We start from the raw sequence: 25,660 nt of genomic DNA, 5'->3' as shown, positions 1-25,660 counted from the left end.
ATGTCAGAATGACCAGAACTGTCCAGAACACACGGAAGAAGAAAAAAAGGGGGGAAATGTGAGAGAGGTCAAGTTGTTGCTACGTTTGGTTTGTCCCATTAGGTGTTGCAACGGAAAGTTACTCGCATGATTTGTTTGGCAGTGACGATCTGAAATTAAGAAAATGTTGTATTTTATACTTTAAATTGTGTAGCATGTTCCATCCATCCATCCATTTTCTGAGCCGCTTCTCCTCACTAGGGTCGCGGGCGTGCTGGAGCCTATCCCAGCCATCATCCGGCAGGAGGCGGGGTACACCCTCAACTGGTTGCCAGCCAATCGCAGGACACATACAAACAAACAACCATTTTATAAATTAAAGGCAATGTTAAAAACTATTCCAGTTGACTTCAGGCAAGAAGCAGGATACACCCTGGACAGGTCGCTCGCCAATAGCAGGGCACATATAGATGAACAACGATTCACACTCATTATCTTTATCTATAGAATAGAATATATGTGACTCAGTGTATTGCACAATGTATTTCCAATTTCTACTGAAATCCACGCACTGTCAATAATTAGCTTGAGCTGAAATGCGCTTTCAAAACAATGGAGTCACTGATGACACACAAGCACACACACACACACAGACGGGAAATGCCAAATGTCATCAATGCAACAGACACATCAGATATAATTTTACACTGATGAGAATACTTCCAATGTTCTAATGTATGTTTTGTGATGAAAAATTATTATTTGTTTTTTTTTCAGTTCTTTTTTTTTTTTTTTGTATGTATGTATGTATAGTAGTCTTTTTTTTTTTATTGTTCCTGGATAATGCAGAGGTGGTCCTCCACAGTTTGGAGGGCCGGGCCACGGGAGTCAATTTACATTACAACACTAGCCAGCATTTATGCGATTCTACGAAATAAAAGCTTTATCTCGCATTTTTTTTAATGCTAGGTAAGGACATGTATAGTTTCAGGTTGTGTTTACTGTATATCACGAAAGTGTTATATGCTGTATGTCAGTAGGTGAAACAGTGTTGTGTTGTTTTGCTTCATCGATGTACACCAGCTACCGAATACAAACTCAGCAAACTGCCACTTTCCCAGTGTTCCAAGTTGTTTTTATTTTTAATTTTTGTTCATAACGCTCATGTTGTGTGGATTTACTCATAGTGTGATTACATATACAGTAGTTACGTACAGTGTGTTGTTTATTTCCCGAGATGACTTGGTCGAACAACATGAACTTGTTCGACCCACGCCGATGTCTTATTTTGAAAATGAGGAAACGGAAGCTAGTTTTGTGGTACACTTGATTAGTTAATGAAGAGCTATTTTGTAAAGGGAAACCAAGGTTGTTGGTGTACGCTGAGGGTCTTGCAGGCAGGCGGTAGGTCCAAATTCATGAATATACTACTCATTCCATTGTTGCATCCGCATGCCTGCCCTCGACTTGATTCGTTCACGAGCGGCTCGCGAACGGAGACCATAATGCGGGCGAGCGTAAGAGCAGCCGGTAAAGTGCACCCGACGACGAGTAGCGTCTAAGCTAACGCAGCTAACCATTCGAGCAGACGGGACAATTCAACAATATTGTTCCACTTGACGTTTGGCTGTCCCGAAGATCACTTGTGTCTCTTCTATGAGACCCCCCGCCCCCCCGTGTGGCGTCGGCTCCAAGTTGGACTGTTGTGTTTATGGTGCCCCCCCAACTCAACACAAATAAGCAGGTGCACACTCTGTGTTGCATTGCATGCAGGGTCCTTCTCTTCTGCAGAGAGTGACATGTGACCATGATGCCTGTTCATCACCTGTGTCACTTGAACGGGTGGGGAAAGAAGAAGAAACAGATCAGTGGTTGATTTTATGCTCCCAAACATTAAATAAGAAAACACAGAAGACCTATCTAAAGCAAAGCAATGATCATGTATGAATTGCAATTTCACAAAGGCAGAACTTCAAAAAGTTATTATTGTATGTTTTTTTTTTTTTTTTTTTTTTTTTTTTATTATTATTATTTTTTTTAATAATTGTTGCCATGGGAATATTCGGTAAGTGATAAGTATTCACATATCAATATGTTTATTATCGGTGAAAACTTTCTGGGAGGTTTCTGTGTATACACCCATTTTCTGTTGACATTTAGTAACAACAAAGGGAGAAATAAATGAGAGTTTCAGGGTTGTCCACTAAAAGTTCTGACACATCGACTGTACCGAACTATGCTGTCTGCTGTCATTGAATCCATCCATCCATCCAACCAATTTCTGTCCTGCTTATCCTCACAAGGGGCTTGTGAGCGTACTGGAGCCTATCCCAGCTGAATCTGGGCGAGAGGCAGGGTACACCCTGAACTAGTCGCCAGACAGTCGCAGGGCATATATAAACAAACAACCGTTTGCTCTCACATTCACACTTACGGGCAATTTAGAGTCTTCAATCAACCTACTATGGATGTTTTGGAATGTGGGAGGAAACCGGAGTATCCGGAGAGAACCCACGCAGGCACGGGGAGAACGTGCAAACTCCACACAAGTGGGGCCCGATTTGACCCCGGGTCCTCAGAACTGTAAGGCAGGTGTGCTAACCAGTCGTCCAGCGTGCCACCTGTCATCGGATCTTTATCAGTAAATGTATGTCCCATAAAACTGATTCACCCTCATCTTAAAAAAAAAAAAAAAAACATGCATGCACATGTTCCTAGTGTGTAACGTAATGCAATGCCCCAAAAATCAAGTGATCATTTTGTGTAATTTCAATTTATTTATTTATTTTTTTTGTATTTGGTATGTCAGAGTTTTCAGAGTAAGTTCTTTGCACGTCAAAGGTGCTGACAAGACAATGATCTCCATCAAAAATGTAGTTAAACATCTGGAACATGGTGTTCTGTAATTGTGTTTTGCTCACTTGTTAGTCGAGCTTGTCAAGGTGCAGCATAGGAAGAAAAAAACAATGTTATTGTATTCCACTGGGGGACTGTCCGATACCGAGCCCGCTTGAAAGATTTTTTTGTGCGTGTACGTACAACACAGGTTGCCATTTTATCAGGTCGGTGTATGTAGGAAAAAAAGCAAATCAGTTTTGTTGAATAACTTTTACGGTACAGTAGTTACAAGCCCGAATTCCAATAAAGTTGGGATGTTGTGTAAAATGTAAAAAAAAAAAAAAAAACAGAATACAATGATTTGCAAATCCTTTTCAACCTATATTCAATGTAATGCACCACAAAGGCATTTAATGTTCAAACTGAACAACTATTGTTTTTTTGCAAATATTCACTCATTTTCAATTTGATGCCTGCAACACATTCCAAAAAAGCTGGTACAGTGTCATGTTTACCACTGTGTTACTTCACCTTTCCTTTTAACAGCACTCGATAAGCGTTTGGGAACTGAGGACACTTAGTTGTTGAAGCTTTGTAGGTGGAATTCTTTTCCATTCTTGCTTGATGTCAGGCACTCATAGGGCGGGGTTAGCAAATGCTAATGGCGCCGCTTCCTCAAGGGGACGCCAAAAACCCTTGTTGTCCTATTTTGCGCTTCATCATGCGCCACACATTTTCAATGGGAGACAGGTCTGGACTGCTGGCAGGCCAGTCTAGTACCCGTACTCTTTTACTATGGAGCCACGCTGTTGTAACACTTGCAGAATGTGGCTCGGCATTGTCTTGCTGAAACGAGCAGAAAGGCGTTGATTGGATGGCAGTTTGTTGCTCCAAAACCTGAACTGTATGTACCTTTCAGCATTAATGGTACCTTCACAGATGTGCAAATTACCCATATCATGGGCACTAACACACTCTCTTACCATCACAGATGCTGGCTTTTGAACTTTGTGCTGATAGCGATCTGGATGGTCCCTTTCGTCTTTGGCCTAGAGGACATGATGTTCATGATTTCCCCAAAAATTGAAATGTGGACTAGTCACTTTTCCACTTTACATCAGTCCACCTCAGATGAACTCGGGAGAAGCTGGCGGCATTTCTAGGTGTTTTTGAAAAATGGCTTTCGCTTTGTACAGTAGAGTTTTAACTTGCATTTGTGGATGTAGCGACGAACTGTGTTAACTGACAATGGTTTTCTGAAGTGTTCCTGAGCCTACATGGCGTTATCCTTTACACAATGATGCCGGTTTTTAATGGTCCTGTATTTTGGCTATTAAGACCTCCATAGAAGGACTCTCTAACATGAACTTAGTATAAAAGTGGCAATTTTATTTCAGAAAACACCATGGTTTTGTCATACGAGTGTTGAGAAAAGGCCCCTCTGACAGCTACTTCTGTTTGACCCAGTTTTGTATCCGCTTTGTCCATATTTGGCCCTTTCCTCTGATTGGTTGACAGCGCTAGTCGGAGATCTTCGCTAGTGACATATACTAGCTCGAGAAATTCGAATGACCTGATTTCAGGCCTCTCAGCAGAAAAACATCTGGAACTCAGGATTGTGTGGACGATTTTAATTCATATTTCACATGTTTACTGTGGCACCATAGAGACAATATTACATCCCACATACTAGAAAGAGTTGGTTTGGTAAAATATGTCCCCTTTAAAGCAGTGCCGCCTGAGGGATCGAAGGTCACAGGCATTCATTGATGGTTTTCTGCCTTTATGCTTACGTGCAGCGCTTTCTCCAGATTCTCAGAATCTTTTGATGATATTATGGACCGTAGGTGATGAAAATCCCTTAAATTACTCGCAATTGTGCATTGAGAAATGTTGTTCTTAAACTATTGAACTATTTGCTCACTCATTTGTTCACAAAGTGATGAACCTCACCCATCCTTGTTTGTGAGCAACTGACACTTTCGGGGATGCTCCTTTTACACCCAATCATGACGCACACCTGTTTCCAATTAACCGGTTCACCTGTGGAATGTTGCGAGCAGGTGTTTTTTATTTTTATTTTTTTATTTATTTTATTTTATTAAAACAAATTATTTTTTTTAAAAGCCTTCCTCAACATTCCCAGTTTTTTGTTGCCTCTGTCCCAGCTTTTTTGGACCGTGTTGCAGGCATCAAATTCAAAATGAGAGAATATCTGAAAAAAGCAATAACATTCATCAGTTTGAACATTAAATATTTTGTATTTGTCGTGTATTCAATTGCATAAAGTTTGAAAAGGATTTGCAGATCCTTGTGTTCTGTTTTTATTTACAACGTTGGAATTGGGGGGTGCACACTGATCAGCTGCAACATTATGAACACTTGCAAAATATACGATATCCAATTGAAGAACTGTATCAAGTATTCTAACGTTACAAAGATGAGAATGGTCAGTTTGGATTTTCAGAGCGGTAATTCATTTAAGATGTTGATTATTGTGGTTGTAGTGCTAGTATAGAAATACACTGCATCATAATGAGAGCTGTGCGTAATATTTTGATTACCTCAAAAAGTTTCATGAGAAAGTCAAAGTACAGCTCAGTGCAATTCCACACCAGTCAAGGCTGTAAAAGCACTTTACTGTTTCTTCTGTCATGTTGAAGGCAGGTTGCAGGTTTCCGGGAGCAGAACCGCCGTGTCATACCCCCTTCTGTCCTCTCGTATCCCCCTTCCCCCCTCCCTGTATTCCCCTGTGTGTGAGTGACCCCACAACCCCACCCGACCTAACCTGATCACCCGTGTCGTGTCACCGCTCCGACTTGAAGCCGCCCTGTCACCCCATGCTTGGGACAAAGCCAGCTCACTGCCAGCCCAATGACTGCCTGGATCATCCTGCCGGTCAGCCTGTCTGTCTTCTCCATCACAGGAATATGGATAGTGTGAGTGGTGCACGGAGGCCTTGAAACCTTATCAAGCGTCCTGTTACAACACTTGTGACTGTAATGCTGAAGTGGCCATTATCATTGCTTGTTTGTAATAACAGTACCAGACAATACGTGCCTTCACATAACTGCTCTCAAAAACGTATTTCATGCATGCAATATATATGGCAATATAAGTGTTCAAAAGATACACCTCTTAATAAACAAATAGACATGACTTTCCCACATGGGCGTTGACTTTCCCACATGGGCGTTTCTTTATCAAGTGGGGCTGTAATGATGCATATTAATTAGAAAACTTACAGTTACAAAAAATAATTGAGGCAAAATTCTTTCAAAGGTTTGTCTATTTCACGCCAATTTCATATTCCAGTTTTCCAACTCTTGAAGTTTGTGAACTAGCGGGGCCTTTGAGTTGGAATACAGGGGGTGCCCCGTTTACGGTGGAGTTTTGTTCATATGGCAACGAATTAACCTGAATGAAATGCAGTAATTCCAACAGTAACTGAACGCGCCGCCTTGTGCTGCATGAAGACATAGTCTTACAACACTGTACAAACTAGTTCATTGTGCGCCGTTTTTAAACCTCGAAATGTGATATGTCAGTACCCTCGTAAACTGAAGATCCCCTGTAAATGATTACCAATATAACTAATAGCACATGCTGTAGTGTAAATGGGACCATCTTGTGATTGGGGCCAGCACTGCACACTTGTGTACAAGAACATGATTTTAATTTGCTACTGCTTTCAAAAGGTATAGAGCAATTCTCTACTTCAACTTAAAAAGTGATGAGTAACCTCTATAACAATATTCTGTATACTCTTGTGAATAGTGTTATGACAGTTGACATTGTGTTGTTTACTTTCCAGGTATGCCATGGCTGTAATGAATCACCATGTTTGCCCTGTAGAGAACTGGTGTGTGAGAAAAGTGGCTACAAGCTACATAATCTCTATATTCCTGAACACAAAAAAGGGGTGATTCAGTGTGAGCTGTCCTGATCTGGTTGTGTCATGCTGCAGGTCCTACAATGTAACGTGCACAGAGGAGCTGCTCCGACCAGGCTTTCCCAAGACCTGTTGCACCGTCCAGGACATTCCCCTCATCAGGTATTCTGTTCTACCTTCCCTCCTTTCTTCAATTCCTGCACAGTGCGTTAGTCACCGCAAGGCCCGCAGACCTAGATTCCCACACGGTGTGATGGCTCAGTGACATCATCAATTCACACTTTGTATAACCTACTCTTGTCATCACAAACATGTGAAAAGGAATCGCAAGGCCCAGGGGTTTATCGAGACAATGATTCCATTAAATAACCAGAAGCCCCTTTCACACACCTTGATTTCCCCCCCTGCCTTTTTTTTTTGGCTGTTCGGTCAAGCAGAAAGGAAGATCTGTATCCGTTTTATGCCGGAACAGTTTTACTGTGTCACAGTGGACTTTTTAAGATGCCGCTGTGGTTTCTTTGTATTCTGGTGGATATTTATTGATAATTAGTCGTTCAGTCGAGCAGAACAGAGGGGAGTGACAGAAAAAAACAAAAAGGAGAGAGAGTAAAAAGGTAACTAAATATAGGAAAAGAAGACAACAAAAGACAAAGCACTAGCAGTAAACAGGATGAGGAAAGTAAAGCATTTTATACAGTACCTAGTACAATAACACATTGGATTCGAGTGTTGTATGTGTGGACAATATAGGACAGGACAGGGACAGGAGGGGGAGCCTGCAAAACAGAGGTGTGGTGGGAGTGGCTGCGTAAATTATAAACCTATAGGACCAGAGTGGAAGTGAGGGGATAGCCAAGAAATGTGCATAGTTATAAGTTATTTGTCACAATGAGTCAGTGGCCCCACACCCAGCAAATAAGTCCCAAATTACGCGCTCTATTGTTTTTGTTTTTGTGCTTTCGTTCGTCTTTGGCGACATTACACGACGCACTTACACAAGGGCAGACTTGCTCCAGCTCCTTCCCTCAGGTAGGCGCTACCAATCAATGCAAACTAGAACGAGCAGACATTCCAACAGTTTCTTCCCTCTTGCAATCAACTTCTTAAACAGCTAACCTACAATTCCATTGCAACATGCTGCCAATGTTTATTTTATTTATTTTTTGTCTTGAGTTTGTTGTCACATTTCTGTCGGGCCAATTATACATACTCATGCACTCACTGTAGTAGTCTCGCCACGTTGTCAGAGTAGCATCTGCCCCACTTGCACACTCACTGAGGAGTATCTGCAACATTTGCACAATCAACATTGTCCCAGATTATCGCGCTACTAGTCACTTTAAACTGCGCCCTTTGCACAATGGTCATTGCACCAGACTATTGCTATATTAGTCATTCAAACTGCTCCAAGTGCTAGATGCTTAGTTGCTAAGTGCAATTCTCCCAAAAAATTAAATAAAAATTGTACTGGCTTTACCAGATAACTAACAACCCTTTATTGCTCAGTGACTGTTTTTCTCAATGTCTTTATGTCTCAAAAGTGTTCTCTGTGAATTGACTGTCTGTTGTCGTACTAGAGTGGCGGAGTATTACCGGAGACAAATTCCTTGTGTTTTTTGGACATACTTGCCAAATAAAGATGATTCTGATGAAGGCACAGACTGATAAATCCCAGATCAATTCTGATTCGGCAATTTTACCGAAACCATGTGGTTTATAGTGAGTTGGTGTATGTGAAGTGTTGTTGTTAACGCCCCTGTTTTGTCTTCATCTTTTGCAGTAAATGTGGTTCTTACCCCCCTGAAAGCTGCCTGTTTAGCCTCATTGGCAATGTTGGAGCCTTCATGGGTAAGACCACCACTGAAATGAACCACACACAAACATGTTGATGAACCAATGTGCGTGCCGTAGTATGGAAGGTTATTTGTCTCATGTATGTATTGTAACTATGAAACTAGTGCTAGGCGTTGCTTTGCTTGGCAATAACAACTGCGTGTTTCTCCAAAAGGTATTTCCTCTGGCGTGCCTTTGAACAAATGTACCCCATTGGAACATGGTGATGATGATGTCGCATTCCACATTAGTGTACACTGTAGTAGAAATCTGGTGGGACTATACATCGACCAGCCGCAATGTAATGATATCCAGTTCGAGAGCTGGCGCAAACATTCTGTCTTTATTAAGAGAATAATGAAATGGTCAGTTTTCATTGACACTGTCGAAAAGTTAATAATAACAATATGTTCATTGTTGTGGTTGCCATGTACAGTGTATAAATCTACTGAATCATACCAAAAAGCTATTCCTAATATATTCAACTTGATCGAGGTATCCAAAATATTAGGCGATTATGATGCAGGACAATTCTACACTGCTGCAAACTACCACCACAATTACACATTATTACCTTTCAGACTGTGTCAAGCTACCTTTTATGTTATAGCCCAATTCTAAAACAGATTAAAGTCATTTTCCCTCAAAATTCTACATACAACACCTCATAATAAAGTAAAAATTCCCATTACTAACACTGGTAAACAATTTGAAGAAAATATTCTGTTGAGCTAGATTTTTATGAGGATTTAAAGAAAAATTTGCATGCTGATTCCAAAATTGAAGTAATTGTAGCATTTCTAGCATGTCAAGTTTTTTCTCCACAGCTTACCCTCCAGATAAGCAAAATTCCACTGATTAGCTGTAGTAAGACTTGCCATCTGATTACGATTTGACTCGTCTACAGCTACGTGGCAACTTGTTTGTGGAGTCACAATTGAGACAGTGCGGTGAGTGGTGTGCAGCTCCCAATACAGTAGGTCAGTACTATCAATAACAGCAAACAGAAAGCTAGCATAGTAGGAATTAAGAGGATTTGGGCCATATCCTTTGTAAAACATAATAACGTTAAGTAAACATTGCAGTCATGCCTGTTTCTTTCATATCTCATTGTATGTCAATATTTGGAAAGTTTTATAAAGCAAGCACATATCTGTTAAGTACAGTCCATTCATTCATCTTCCGTTCCGCTTATCCTCACTTGGGTCGCGGGCGTGCTGGAGCCGATCCCAGCTATCTCCAGGCGAGAGGCGGGGTACACCCTGAACTGGTCGCCAGCCAATCGCAGGGCACAGATAAACAAACAACCATTCACATTCACATCTACGGGCAATTTAGAGTCTTCAATTAACCTACCCTGCATGTTTTTGGGATGTGGGAGGAAATCAGAGTACCCGGAGAAAACACACACAGGCACAGGGAGAACATGCAAACTCCACACAGGCAGGGCCGGGATTTGAACCCCGGTCCTCAGAGCTGTGAGGCAGATGTGCTAACCAGTCGTCCTCCGTGCCGGCAGTTAAGTACAGTATTTTTCATATTTTTTAAGAAAACAGGAAACTGTAATTCAAAAACTTGACGTGATAGAGAAAAACTGAGACCAGTTTTGGATTCCGCACCCATAAATTTGTTAAAAACAGCTATCAGACCAAACTTAACAAAAATGGTGTTCCCCAGTGTAATCATTCTGCTTTAAGTTTATGGCAAGCTAGACACACTTGATATTTAAAAGAGGTACCGTAATTTCTCGTGTATAATGTGCAGTTCGCCCCCCCCCCCCAAAAAAATTGTCAAAAATCAATAGTGTGCATTGTACATAGGTATAGGGGCAAATGGAAAAAAAAAACTTTCACATTTTATCAATGTATGCCGCCATCTAGTGGTTATGAAAAGCTGTACACTTTCATTCCAAAATGCCAACGCCACCTAGTGGTTATGAAAAAGGTGTAGCCTACATTAATTTCATTCCAATGACGTATGACTGCATATCAGAGGTGGGTAGTAACGCGCTACATTTACTCCGTTACATTTACTCAAGTAACATTTTCCATAAACTTTACTTGTCACAGTACTTTAAATGCACCGTAATTTTTACTTTTACTTGAGTATTTATGTGAAGAAGGATCGATACTTTTACTCCGTTACAATGGTCGACATGCCGTTCGCTACTTTTATTTATTCATTCTTGCTTGTGCGCGTCTGTTTTTAGACTCTGTCTTCGACTTCTGCACAGGTTGCCCGTTGCGCCAATCACACGGGATCACTGTCATTTGACTCCAATTCACCAATCAGATGACACAAGGCAGTCAGTCACGTGACCGCGCATGTAGCCTTCGCGAGCCAATCGCTACTGTTTATTTTACAGATTCCAAAAAACAACAGCTTTATCATGCAGCTCTTAAATTGTGACTGCCCAAACTTGGATATTCCAGCCCCCTTCTAACTCGAGAAAACACCTTGCGGTAAGTTGCAGATGTTTTTATTGTTTTGGCAGTGGATATGGCAAAATTAGCACTATCCCTATGGTGTCGCACACGCACGCGCACACACAATCAATAAGTCTGTTCAGCAAACAGCTTCTTCATGAAGACATTTAATCGAGTAAAGCAAATAATTTTTCTGTAGCGCCCAATGTATGTGTTGTTGGTTTTTGGGCGGTTAAGATTTGAAATGGTGGCAGGTGTGTGTCGACTCCCATATATTATTTTTTTATTTGATGTTCGTGCTCTGATTTAAAAAAAAAAAAAATAATAATAATAATCTGAAGTTACTCTTTACTTGAGTATTTTTTTCATTGAGTACTTTCTTACTCAAGTAAATATTTGGATGACTACTTTTTACTTTTACTCGAGACATTCTAAAGTAACAGTACTCTTACTTGAGTACAATATTTGGTTACGCTACCCACCTCTGCTGCATACACGTACAGTTGTGGTCATAAGCTTACATATCCTGGCAGAATTTGTGAAATATAGTTTTTTTTTAAAATATGACGGATAACTGAACAACAACCATCATTAATTTATTTAATGACAAAGCTTTTCTGAAATGCTTGACCGTTTCATTTGAATCTCATTAAAATAAAATTAAGTGTTTCGCCTGGCCCTTCATGTTTTCTTTAAAACATTTTACCCATCTTACAAATTCTGCCTGGGTAATCAAACATATGAGCACAACTGTGTGTTTTCTAATTTACTAAATAAAAGTAGGGCTGTGAATTTAAAAATAAGAGTAAGTAAATTTTAAAAAAGCATTACGTGTTCAAATGAAGTGCTTAACTTCAGAATAATTATTTGAAAACAACAAAATACAGATAATACTCCATGTTTTGATCATATGGGTAGAAGCAAAATCATGCATTGTAAAAATGCATTATACATAGGTAGAAGGGTTTTCCAGAATTTTTAGGTCAACTTTGGGGGTGTGTATTGTACATGAGAAATTATGGTACATGATTCTCGATACCCTTGGTTATTATATTGTGAAATTAACATTTGCCTTATGCGCATGCAAAAGTATATGTATGATTGTCATCCATTTTTATGTGTATGTACTGTGTGGTGCCCATGTCAGCGTCTAGAGCTGCAGAGGGGCTTGAAATAGCCAGAGCTCTCTAAATCAATAATGAATCCAGTTTCCTTCCATGACCACCCCTCCCCTGCTCCTTCATGCACCCTCCATGGCCTTCCTCCGTTACTCCTGTCATGCTGGATCACCACTCATTTTTTACCATTTCTTTCCTCCTCTGCTCTTCATTCTTGGAAGGGGTGGGGGTGTGCCCTATTGTTTCAAAACGTGATGAAACACGGTCCTTAATTTATATTATAAATGTTCAACAATGTAACATAAAATGAGCTGTCAAACTGCATGGCACTGCTGGTCCGTGTCTGTTGTGGGAAGAGTAATGCGGCATCCCACCTTGCTTTGTTATGCTCTTTTATGTAGAGTTGTACAGGTAGGGGAAGGCAACCTCTGCAAAATATCTGCTACTTGGAAGCACTACCTCTGTCACGTTTTGGGTTTTTGAAGGCACTGGAGGCAAGGAAGTGGAGGACCCAAGTGCAGGGAGGCAAGCCAGGCATGCAGGAGTCTCACAAATGATATTTAATTCCAAAAACAAAGATGGCAAACAATGTGCATGGGAAAACTATAAATACTAACTTAAAGTCCAAAAATCTATCATCAAACTAACATTGAAACCAAAATACTGACCACTAATCAACATGATGGGATATGGAAACATGGGGTGAGACAAGATTACCTTTGACATGTGACAATCAATCCATCCAGCCATTTTCTGAGCCACTTATCCTCACAAGGGTCGCGGGAGTGCTGGAGCCTATCCCAGCTATCATCGGGCAGGAGGCGCGGGGTACACCCTGAACTGGTTGGCAGCCAATCGCAGTGCACATAGAAACGAACAACCATTCGCACTCGCATTCACACCTACGGGCAATTTAAAGTTGTCAATTAACCTACCACGCATGTTTTTGGGATGTGGGAGGAAACCGGAGTGCCCGGAGAAAACCCACGCAGGCACGGGGAGAACATGCAAACTCCACACAGGTGGGGCCAGGGATCGAACCCCGGCCATATCACAAGATGCAAACCACTCATCAGCAAAAAGGCCAGATTGGATTTTGCAAAGTTTTGGAACATAGTTTTCTGGACTGATGAGACCAAGATTAACCTCTACCAAAGCTATGGAAAGGCCCAAGTATGGAGAAAGAAAGGATCTGCTGATGATCTAAAACACACAAGCTCATCTGTGAAGCATGGTGGCAGTAATGTTATGACTTGGGCTTGCATGGCTGCTTCTGGAACGGGCTCACTAGTCTTTATTGATGATGGAAATCATGATGGTAGCAGCAGAATGAATTCTGAAGTCTACAAAACCATGTTGTCTGGCAGTTTACAGAAAAACGCATCTAAGCTTCATCATGCAACAAGACAATGACCCAAAACACACTGCAACACAACAAATGACTTCTTCAGGGGGGGGCAAAGTGGAAGGTCTTAGACTGGCCAAGTCAATCACTGGACCTTAACCAGCCCTTTGCCAAGGCAATCAAGGAACAAAATGCATTTTTAGTAGATCTCCACAAAATACTGTACAAAATGTGTATTGCATTCGTCTTTGAGATATAATGTGTGCTGTTTGGTTTCATGCAAATGTGCGTTTGTTGTCTGCAGTGGTGATGGTGTGCCTTCTGCGCTACGCTCAGGTGATAGAGCACAGCCACAGATGTTGGATCAACACCAGCGCTCTAGTGTCGGGCTGCACCAACGCAGTGGGTCTGGTCATGGTGGGCAACTTCCAGGTAAACTCACTGCTTGCTCACCTTTAATACGCTGCACTTCCACATTTTGGGCACCAAAGTGGAGTCTGATTGTGTTGATCGGTCTGACAGGTTGACCACGCCAAATCTCTTCACTATGTCGGCGCCGGCGTGGCCTTTCCAGCGGGTCTGCTCTTTGTGTGCTTGCAGTGCGTGCTCACCTATCGGGTGGCCGTCACCGCCCTTGACTACTGGATGGCCCACTTCCGTGTGGCTCTGACACTCGGAGCCATGGTGTCCCTCGTACTCAGTATCCTTTTCTGTTCCAGACCTCTTGGTGGTGCTGGAATGGCCGTATCAAGTATGTAAATAGACGTACAAAGGTTTACATTTTGTTGTCTATTCATGGACACAAAGATGATTACATTGTGTGCATGTGAATTAGTGCTAGGCGATTATTGGAAAAAATTCTAATCATGTTTATTTTGACTGATATTGAAATGACAATTAATAAACACAATTATTCATTGGTTTCAAAACTTTAAAATACAATTTTAAAAAATGATAACTTTTAGTATTTATTCAGCTACCGAAACTCAACTTTAAATATAACTTAAAAGAACAACCAGAAAATAAATTAGTAAAAAGTAAAACAATATGGGTCAGGTCGTGGGGACAGTAACTTTGGCAGGGACGCCCAAGGCTTCCCTCTCCCCAGCCACTTCATCCAGCTCTTCCGGGGGGATCCCGCGGTGTTCCCAGGCCAGCCAAAAGACGTAGTCTCTCCAGCGTGTCCTGGGTTGTCCCCAGGGTCCCCTCCCGGTGGGACATGCCCGGAACACCTCGGAGGTGCTCTGACACCGGTCGTACAGGGACCGGAACAGCGCGTATCAGGGGGTTCGGTACCCCATACTCCCGAAGTTTGTTTGACGAAACAGACATGCCACAAAAAGGCAATGGCAGACAAAGGAGCAGAAAACAGGCAGTGGGCAAAAAAAACTGCTTTAGTTTTGTTTTTATGAACGTGAGAAGTCCAAATCGCAATAACATTTTGATTGGTCGCCTAGCCCTTATTGTGAATGGACAGACAAGTGTTTACCTTTTGTGTGTATGTGGTTTATTTATATATATATATTTATTTAAATATACGTAAGGGTCCAGAGCTATGTGGCGTGGTGAATTATGCGGGGTTTTTGTTCATGACTTGAATGTGGTGATGGCTACTGGGAAGAAGCTGTCCCTGAGTCCGTCCCACTCCATCAATGACTGCGGTCCGCTTGTACGGATAACTGATATGCAGATCCCGGACATCTACATGTTTCTCACTCAAGACATGATTTACTGTAGCTCTCTGAGGTTTACTCTTCTTTTTGGAACAGCATAGAAAGCCAAGCTCCCTGCTCGCCATTGCTCCTTAACGCCCTCCTCTCAGGTGGTATCTTCTTTGTGCACGAGAGCTTCACGCTCCAGCACGCCGCAGCCATCTGCGAGTGGGTCTTCACCGTGGACATCCTGGTTTTCTATGGCACCTTCACCTACGAGTTTGGGACGGTCACCGGCGAGACCATGATGGCCGGCCTGCAGCAGTGTCTCCGCCACGGCTCGGGGGTGATCTTGGGCCCCAGGGCCTGTGATTCGGCACTGAGCGGGGCCACGAAGGGTCTCAAGTCACCCGGGGGGAGCAGCACATCCACGCATCTCAACTGTACCCCTGAGAGTATAGCCATGTTGTAGCCCTGCACGGAGGAGCTCCATGGACGCCTACCACATGGAAAGATGACTGAGTCAGCATCCCAAGAGAGAGACTAGTTCGGTCTGTACGGCTGGAATAACTCCACCGCCCCCCCCCAACAAGGTGCAAGTCAGCTGGAGCGGTGAGCAGCTTCAGCCTCATGCAGTGTTCTTACAGGAATCATATGAAAAGTCAAGCACAAAACAGTGGTACCTTGACTTACAAATGATTGATATACATTAATCCCTCGTTTATCGAGGGGGTTAGGTTCAGGACCACCCCCACGGCAGGTGAAATCTGCAAAGTAGCGCCCACATATATATTTGCTATTATTTATATATTTTTGAAAAACCTCCCCACTCATTAATCTTCTCCACACTACCATACTATTATAAACACTTTCTGTATTCTTAAAGACCTTTTCAACTCTTAAACAGTAATGTACAGTAGTACTGCACACGATGTACTACTTATTCCTTGTGATGTGTTTTTTTTGTTTTTGTTTTTATGTTTCAGGCTAGGAAGTGTTTCTTTTTTTTGTTCCACAAAAAGCAATACACTCGAAACCTGCGATATGGCGAATTACACGCTATGAATATGGAAAGAAAAATCCACACAGTGCGCTGAATCTGCAATAGGTCAACCGTGATATACTGTAGCGAGGGAACACTCTACGTGTAAAATGAATTACGAGCTGGGTACCACTGTACTAGGTTACACCGGGCCTATTTTCCTGCAATGTGCAACAACACACCCCTAAACAATGTCCTCAAGTCCTCCAAAATGGGGGAACATGCAGCACAGCTAAGTCTCAAATTGGTTTTGGTTTCATTCATTCAACAAAGAAAATCGGACAATTTGTTCTTAGTTAAATCTGTCCCTTAACTAGCAATTCAGTGCATGACTTTTTGTATGGCGTCTTGCTAAATTCGACGGCAGAAAGGCTTTTGTAGTGATGCTATAGGAATGTGTCATGGTTGTTTGATCATTGAATGTTTCCAAGATAGTTTCTGATTTGATGTTTGATGTTGTTCCTTGGTTTAGAGTTGAGTTGGTGTCGAGTATTTATTTAAATTTTTTTAAATGCACGCGTTTGTCGGTTAGCAGGATGAGGCCAAACTTGGAGCAGCTTTTTTTCCAAAGCTGGTGGGAGGTTAAATCTAGGACCATGAACCCTTTTAGATGAAATGTACCTTTAAGGTATGTAGATCGTTAGGTAGAGAACTGGGCTGCCTTGATTGAGGTTTTTTTTTAATTTTTATTTTACATTTTGTTGGCTGCTGTGGCCTTGTTTAAAGTTTCCCACATTATGGATTTCTGCACAGCTGGCACTTTTTAAATGAGAATATTAATTGTTTGTGTAGTACAGAGAGAATCCTGAATGTTGACGACGATTATCGCATCAAGCTTCAATTACGACAAATCAGAGCAAGTCCAGAGTCAAGTTGGCTTGTATTTTCTGATCTGAATTATTTGAATTTGAACCCTTTTCAAATGTGAAGTGGGGGGAACACAATTTAAATTACCCTTTGTAAGCACTGCCTTATACAATGCAACTAATAATAATAGAGAATCCGTTGAGAGACAATTCAAGATCTACAGTAGGAGCGAATGACCTCTTTGAAGTGTTTACGGCCCCCCGTGAATCAAACAGGACTATTTAAGCCAGTAACATACCAGAAGAAGTCACAAAGTCTCAATTACTGTACACATCAACATGCTAATTTAGTTTCAAAACATTGAATATTTCCATCCGGTGTTGCTTTCATTTTTACTGTATCGATGACAGAGAAGGGTTTCCCTTGAATCACTTTCACTACTTGAAGGCCATAAATGCTGGAATTGTCATTTTGAAGTATGTTCATCTCGTCAAGGAAGGATACATTGATGGAAAACGCTACTCATTCAATACGTTCAGGTACAACCCCAATTCCAATGAAATTGGGACGTTGTGTTAAACATAAATAAAAACAGAATACAATGATTTGCAAATCATGTTCGACCTATATATAATTGAATACACTACAAAGACAAGATATTTAATGTTCAAACTGATAAACTGTATTTAATTTTATGGCTGCAACACGTTCCAAAAAAGCTGGGACAGGTTCATGTTTACCACTGTTACATCAACTTTTCTTTTAACATTCAATAAACATTTGGGAACTGAGGACACTAATTGTTGAAGCTTCGTAGGTGGAATTCTTTCCCATTCTTGCTTGACGTACAGCTTCAGCTGTTCAACAGTCCGGGGTCTCCCTTGTCGTATTTTACGCTTCATAATGCGCCACACATTTTCAATGGGAGACGGGTCTGGACTGCAGGCAGGCCAGTCTAGTACCCGCACTCTTTGACTACGAAGCCACGCTGTTGTAACACGTGCAGAATGTGGTTTGGCATTGTCTTGCTGAAATAAGCAGGGGCGTCCATGAAAAGGACGTCGCTTGGATGGCAGCATATGTTTCTCCAAAACCTGTATGTACCTTTCAGCATTAATGGTGCCTTCGCAGATGTGTAAGTTACCCATGCCATTGGCACTAACACAGCCCCATACCATCACAGATGCTGGCTTTTGAACTTTGCGTCCATAACAGTCCGGAGGGTTCTTTTCCTCTTTGACCCGGAGGACATGACATCCACAATTTTCAAAAACAATTTGAAATGTGGACTTGTTGGACCACAGAACACTTTTCCACTTTGCATCAGTCCATCTTAGATGTGCTCGGGCCCAGAGAAGTCAACGGCGTTTGGACATTATATATCTTGTCTTTGTAGTGTATTCAATTAAACCCAACTTCATTGGAATTGGGGTTGTAGTTGGCTGACCTAATCTTTTGACTTTGTAACGTTGAACCTCATAAGACTTACCCAAGGCTCAAACGGGAATCAGGAGGTACAGGCGTGATTGACGCATCATGTTCTCGGTTGATCTTTTATGTGCCCATCATTCTGGAGCAATTTAAATAAGGTCCCGAGTTCAGTCTTATGTTGGTCATCTTTAACTTTTCGTGTGCTTCTTAGTCCCAATACGATCTCTTCGCAGTTAGTTACACTGTTGATTTCTTTAATATCGCCAAAAAAAACAAACGTATCTCACAGCGTAGGCCAACAAAATGACCCTTGAAATAAAGACTTTTTGCCTTCTGAAATGTATTATCTATTGCAGTACTTCTCCAGTTTGCTGCAAGTATTAACTTCTTTTTCCAGTTTGCGCTAGTCTGGACCTTGTTGACTCTAGTTAATTTGAGTCCATTGTGTATGTACACTGAGTGATGGTCTCAGGACCTCACAGTATTTCCTGCAAAGCCATCAGTTGTCCAGTTAATTCTTCTCTCTTGAACACTACGATTAAGATAAAGGTGCTTGTTTCAATCGAGTGTCGCGCCGCTGACCAATTTGGATTGTTTTCTGTTTTGTTTTTAAAAGGTGCACAGATTTGCGAGTAAACAGATTTAGCCTTATCCCTGATTATGTGCCAGGGAAACACATTTCCTTTGTTTGGGTCTTTGTGTTGAGCCTTAGCCATGTTCACCACTTTTTCAGTTCAACCAAAGTCACGGGCGTGACTTCGACTGGCAGCTTGTATGAGCCATCACATCAGGTTGTGTATTTATTATTCTGCATCACTACAGTCCGCCACATTGAACACTGGACTTGTTTTGTAAAAAAATGTGCAAAAAAACAAAAAAAAATTATTTTTACATTGCTTGAACTCCCCTGACATTGGCTGGTGACCAGTTCAGGGTGTGCCCCGCCTCTTGCCCAAAGTCATACTATATGTGTGTGTGTGTATATGTTTTCTATGTGTGTGTGTGTGTGTGTGTGTATACATATATATATATATATATATATACACGCACACACGAAATGGATGCATTGAAGTGATTATCAATTGTGTCAAATGAGATCCCCAAATACACTTGCTTTCGTTGTCTTCTTTACATTCTGTAAATATGTATGCTTTGTCTATCATTTAGGTCTTTTAATTTGACAGAGATTTATATTCAAATATGAAATAAAATCTTAAATTATGATTGTGGTTATTATTTTGGAGACATCCTGGCAAATGCACACACACACAACTGATGTTACAGTGCTACCAGAAAGTATTCACACCCTTGGCTTAATATTTTGTTGAAGCACCTTTGGCAGCAATCACAGCCTCAAGTCTTCTTGGCACAAATGTTTTGGGGCATTTTATCCCATCCTTCGCTGCAGAGCCTCTCAAGGTCAGTCAGGTTTGGATGGGCAGCATCGGTGGACAGCTATTTTTAGGTCTTTCCAGATATGTTCGATTGGATTCAAGTCCGGGTTTTGTCTGGGCCATTCACATGCTGCTCCTAAAGCCACTCCTTTGTTATTGTGACTGTGTGTTTTGGGTCACTGTCGTGTTGGAAGGTGAATCGACGCCCTAGACTGAGTTCCAGACCTCTCTGGCGCAAGCTCTCAAAGAATTTGTCTATATTTGGCAACTGTCATCTTACCCTCTATGGCACAGGGGCTAGATTTGGCCCGTCACATCATTTTATGTGGCCCGCAAAACTAAATCATGTGCATCTACTTCGTGTTCCCAGCTAAAATGCCAAAATTGCAAATTGCCTTCACTTTTAAAAACATTGAGATATTGCAAGCATTTTGTTTGTTACCGATGTTCTTTTTAAAATAAATTAAATAATACTAGTCGAACATTTTACTGCCTTCTGATTTTAAAAGTAGCTATCCATCAATTTGTGTATATGTAATAACATGAAGCGCTCATACATTCATATGGGTTCACAGCCGTAACGGCCCTCCAAGAGAAACCATAACTACGATGTGGCCCGCGACAAAAATGAGTTTGACACCCCTGCTCTATGCGGTCTAGTTGCCCAGTTCCTGCAACAACAAAAACAGCCCCACAACATGATGCTGCCACCACCATGCTTCACAGTAGGGCTGGTATTAGTCAGGTGATGAGCAGTGCCTCTTCTTCTCCGGAAATGATGCTTGCAATTCAGGCCAAAAAGTTCTATTTTGGTTTTATCAGACCAGAGAATTTTGTTTCTGCAGGTCTGAGAATCCTTAAGGTGCCCTTTGGCAAACTCCAAGCGGGCTGTCATGTGCCTTTTAGTGAGAAGTGGCTTCCATCTGGCCACTCTACCATAAAGGCCTGATTGGTGGCGTGCGTTAGCAATGGTTGACCTTCTGGATGGTTCTCCGCAAGTAACGGTAGGGTTCTTGTTCACCTCTCCCCGGTTACTCAGCTTGGTTGGATGGCCAGATCTAGGAAGCGTCCCGGTGGTTCTAAATTTCCTCCATTTCCGAATAATTGAGACCACAGTGCTTTTCGGTACCTTCAATGCTGCTGAAATTCTTTTGTATCGTTCCACAGATTGGTGCCTTGACGCAATTCGGTCATGGAGATCTGCAGACAATTCCTGAGACTTCATTAGCTTGGTTTCTGCTCTGATATGCACTGCCAACTATGAGACCTTATATAGACAGGTGTGTGCCATTCCAAATGATGTTCAATCAACTGAATTTACCACAGGTGGAATTCGTTCAAAGTTGTCGAAGCATCTATAGGAAGATCAGTGGAAATAAGTTGTATCGAGGTTAAGTTTGAGGGTCATAGCAAAGGAGATGAATACTTATCTCCTTATCGGAACCTGAGGCCGCTGTGGAGTAATATTCACGATTACATCCGTGCGGATGATGGATGTGTGGAATGGATCGAGCTGCCAGCGTTCAAGGAGTACGAAACAGTCTATAACATCAGCGACGGCGAACCCCTCGTCCCTCCAGGAAAAAGTCATCGGATCGATACGATTCACATTAATGGCCTATTTTGAGTTCAAAACGGCAAATTTCGCCGAAAGGCGATGGATTTGCATGTCTGGTGTGAATATTTTCTGGTGGCACTGTACAATTGCTGGGTTGGCACTTACAATATAACTCGCACCAAGGAAGTCAAGCATGTTCAAGATTGAATCATACAACAAATGATTTTATTTAAAAGTCGATTTTAAAAAATATATATATAGATCAGAACTAAGCCGTCAAGTTCGTGCTTTAAAACACTTGCATGCATATGTTGCAAATGTAAGTTATTTGAGCTAGTACATTACATCATCCCTGCTGTAAACCATCACGAGGTTTTAAAATAGAGTCATAGAACCAGACAAAACACGTCACAAGAGCCATCCGTAACAGTAGATTGTAGAGATGTATTAGTAAAATATCTATACAATATACAGTAAATCCTTACTAGTGGAAATGTCATATGATATCATACAAAATATATGGAATCAATGAAAATCGGACATGGAACAAATCAAAGAGGTCACATAATTTAAATATACTTTTGAGGAAATGGTAAGAATACAGAGTCACTACTGCTGAACGTGTGCACTTTCACTCCGACAGTTAACAACTTGCTGAATATTTGGCAATGTGAAAGGTCACTGTCATGTGTACATTGCTCCATGGAGGTCCTCCAGTCTGTACTCTCTTTGTTTTCTTCTCTCCTACATGACACACACTAAGCAAACCTCTTATGCGAATACACAGCGTGTGTTCAGTGCATCCGCACACTCACCTTGTCTTTCTTAAACTCTTCATAGTCTGGATTATCAGTTGGTAGTTCAAGTCGACACAGCGGGCAGGAGTTAGTCTTGTGTTGAGGGCGAATATTGAGATTCATGAGAAAGAATGCTATTTAGCAACACGCTGAAGCGAAAACACGCGGGCGTTCTTACGCATGTACCTTGCCCAGCCACGGCAGTATACATCCCGAGTGGAAAAGATGTTTGCAGGGCATTTCTCGAACCGTCTCCTGTTCTTCAAACTCCAGCAAACAAACGGGACACTTCAGGCCTTTGTCTGCAAAAGCAAAACGTGAACTTTGCTCAGACACCAGTCATGCATGTATGGGTCATTTGGATATAATCTCCTAAAAGCAGAAATGATGTTATTTCTGAGATATGAATAAATATGGGTGAATATGTCAGAACTATTGCATGGCTTTACCATTATTACGATTGTATAAAGGCAAGCAAGCGTGTGATGGGTTTAATGAGTCGTCGAGATCATTTATGCACTTTTCAACTGCAACACATAAATTGTACAACTCGCATGATTTTTATAAAGGTGTTAATGTCGTTACTGTTATGAAAATAAGTGTATTTCAATAGACCACCACCACTTGCTCTGTCAACGAGGATTGATTTTACCGTGAATGCCTAAAATTTTAAATCAATAACTTTTTTAATGTGCCCTTACCCTTATTGATCCAATTATACGAGATATACCATATAGTGACCAGCAGTACTGTTCCAACTACAACCACAATAAATCTATATTTGAAATCAATACCACTCTGACAGTGTCAATCAACATGTACATTATATTTGTAAAGGCAGAATTTTTCATACAGTTCTTGTAAATTTCATTACATTGTGCAGGTGGTCATATAGTGACTGGTTGGTGATGCACAAGGTGAAAAGGGGAAAAAAAATTAAATGCATGCGTGTGATATATGGGCTGGGGTGTCCAGTTGCATGAGACAGGGCTACAGTCTCAAATGGATTAAGACTTTGGAACTACTGACAACTCTTTATACTTTGATGCTTCATCAATGTGATCATAACGACAAGCACAAATAATTTTTTGCTGCAGAGTATCTCAGCAGAATAACAAATATTCGCGTGAAACGCATATCCATGTGTCACCTGTTTGTTCGGGAGAAATAACAACTACATTGAGTGTCTGCACAGCTACTTTTGCAGCAGGGGGAGGAAGACGCTGGTTCCAGTCTGACGAATCCCCCGAGTCCATCAAGTCCAAACCCTGCATCAGAGACCTTCACACAAGCAAACACAAGCCAGTACACAAGCTCAAATTATGTCATGAATGAAGCCATGATTGTTATGGTAAGAAGCTCTGGAAAGCCCTTTGAGCATTTATTCAATAGTATTGTAAAGCATCTTTGAGTGCCCAGAAAAGTGCTATATAACTGGAATGCATTATTATTATTATTATTATTATATCTTTGATAACCAGCTTCGATGAGGCCATGGAGAAAGACTTCCGGACGGCTTCAAGGAAATTCTGGCATCTGGAACGTCGCGTGGACATCGGGGACAGTGCCTATGGATGGGCAGACTCGGGTGGTGGTCCCCCTTTTTAAGAAGGGGGACCGGAGGGTGTGTTCCAACTACAGGGGGATCACACTCCTCAGCCTCCCTGGTAAGGTCTATTCAGGGGTGCTGGAGAGGAGGGTCCGTCGGGAAGTCGAATCTCAGATTCAGGAGGAGCAGTGTGGTTTTTTGCCCTCAGTATTGCATCTCTGCTTTTTGCAGATGATGTGGTTCTGTTGGCGTCATCGAGCCGCGATCTCCAACTCTCACTGGAGCGGTTCGCAGCCAAGTGCGAAGCGCCTGGGATGAGAATCAGCACCTCCAAATCTGAGACCACGGTCCTCAGTCGGAAAAGGGTGGCGTGCCCTCTCCGGGTCGGGGGATGAGATCCTGCCCCAAGTGGAGGAGTTCAAGTATCTCAGGGTTTTTAGTTTTCTTATATTTTAGTGCATGTTGTTAGTGGCTTACAATACTGTAATGTTTTAAATATACTTTTTTTTTATGAAGAGTTAGATCTACTACGCTACTTTATTTTAATGCTGGTCAGGATAGTAGTACTTTTAGAGCCAAGTATTCTTTTTAAGGTGGTGCTTTGTGGAAAAACGTATGACAACCACTACTACTAGTTGGTGACATAAAATTCTACTAGTTAACATCTAGCGCTTCACTAGTGTTACTCGTAGCACTAGTGAAGACACGGACGTTAAGATGGACATCAAGGATATGGAAGAAATTCTCAAATGTCTTTCCATACGTGACTGCCGAGTGGATCATCACCTGGCCAGTTCAAGTAGGGCGTTCTGGCGGTACTGTTCCTCAGGGTTGGTGGGCTCACAGTCGTGCTCGTCGAAGTAGGAAGCCATGTTTGGAGCTCTTTGGTTAAAACGCAGATGCTAACAGTGGAAGTTTGGCGTGGGATCACAACGTGGAAAAAGAACGAGCACGTAAACTAAGATTTGCTATGGAAGAGTTCAAAGTAGTCGCCGGTGAAAATGTTAAACAGATTCAGTATATGTAACTAAACAAAACTGTAATTTCGTTGAGCTGTTGGACAATTATATTTGTCTTTCAAGAAGCGAGATCCCACTTGTTCTTATCTAAACTCGAGATGGCTTGCAACAATAAACATTTGTCATTCTTCCGGGTTGCACTGACCCGGACACGTGGTACTGATTTTTGTCCAATCAGCGCAGTTCTTCTTCGTTGAAAGTCTTAGAAAAAGTGCCACTATTCTTGTCACGTGGTGTTTCATTTCTCCAATCACCGTGACTGAGTTACTCGCTGTTATTTTGTTATTTTTTTATTTAAATAACTCGAAACCCGTGTTGAAAAACCAATTTGATTTAAAGTACTTCCAGTAGGGGGGAAATAAAAACAAATATACATTATTTTCCAAACTTAATCGAGACGCTGTCAATTAGTTACCCCCAGGTAACTAATTGACAGGCATTTCTCTAATCACCATGGGCAAGTTTGTCATTTAACTGTATGCAGACAGCTGGTAAATAAACAACCCCCCAACACATGAATATAAAAATGACAAACTAACACATCTGTATGATTACTTTTAAATCTTAACCATGCTGCTAGTATAAAGTAAATTGTCATTGAAAATAGTTTTTGATGGCACCACTCCACCACCGGTGTTATTGCTGATGCTGCACCAAATCTGATGAAGTCATCCCGCAGAACAAATGAAGACCTTTTGGAAAACATTTGATACCAAAACATAATTTATTTGTGAGGAATCTCACTACCAAAAGTATATTTTTGACATTCAACGTGAAAAGATGAAAATTGGAAACAAAAAAAGGAAGCATTATGTTGGTTAAATAACTAGTAAAATACTGACCAATCATTGACATTTGTTACATGAATTCTTGGGAGAGAGAGCAAAGATTTCATTCTATAATGTACTGTACTTTAAACCCACCCTGGTGGTCTTACAGTAGATGCTGCGCAGAGGAGCCATTGCAAACATCCTTAATAA

At 41.5% G+C, this 25,660-nt stretch overlaps 2 protein-coding genes across 5 annotated transcripts; one reads left to right on the top strand and one right to left on the bottom strand.

Annotated features, from left to right (window-relative positions):
- The first annotated feature begins 604 nt into the window (after nt 1-604).
- tmem150aa (transmembrane protein 150Aa) lies at nt 605-19,587 on the top strand. 4 transcript variants are annotated; one of them, XM_061766493.1, is made up of 8 exons: nt 611-1,383; nt 5,485-5,756; nt 6,632-6,679; nt 6,785-6,871; nt 8,490-8,557; nt 13,736-13,863; nt 13,954-14,131; nt 15,254-19,587. In XM_061766493.1, exons 2-8 carry the CDS (start codon nt 5,692-5,694, stop codon nt 15,553-15,555), a joined length of 876 nt encoding a protein of 291 aa, XP_061622477.1. In that variant the 5' UTR covers nt 611-1,383; nt 5,485-5,691; the 3' UTR covers nt 15,556-19,587. The 4 variants fall into 4 exon arrangements, with proteins under 4 accessions (XP_061622479.1, XP_061622477.1, XP_061622476.1 ...); XM_061766492.1 differs by having other exon boundaries at nt 5,481-5,756; XM_061766494.1 differs by lacking the exon at nt 611-1,383 and adding an exon at nt 2,047-2,626 and having other exon boundaries at nt 5,481-5,756.
- A 1,931-nt stretch (nt 19,588-21,518) lies between these two features.
- Nucleotides 21,519-24,838, bottom strand: rnf181 (ring finger protein 181). Its single transcript, XM_061766497.1, has 5 exons — nt 24,448-24,838; nt 23,263-23,393; nt 22,299-22,414; nt 22,131-22,205; nt 21,519-22,059 (listed from the first exon to the last, which is right to left on the bottom strand). Exons 1-5 carry the CDS (start codon nt 24,531-24,533, stop codon nt 22,000-22,002), a joined length of 468 nt encoding a protein of 155 aa, XP_061622481.1. The 5' UTR covers nt 24,534-24,838; the 3' UTR covers nt 21,519-21,999.
- Nucleotides 24,839-25,660: the final 822 nt, after the last annotated feature.

Source organism: Phyllopteryx taeniolatus, chromosome 3 (genome assembly GCF_024500385.1).
Source record: "Phyllopteryx taeniolatus isolate TA_2022b chromosome 3, UOR_Ptae_1.2, whole genome shotgun sequence".
NCBI classification, from domain to species: domain Eukaryota; kingdom Metazoa; phylum Chordata; class Actinopteri; order Syngnathiformes; family Syngnathidae; genus Phyllopteryx; species Phyllopteryx taeniolatus.
This window is presented reverse-complemented; position numbering and strand designations above follow the sequence as displayed.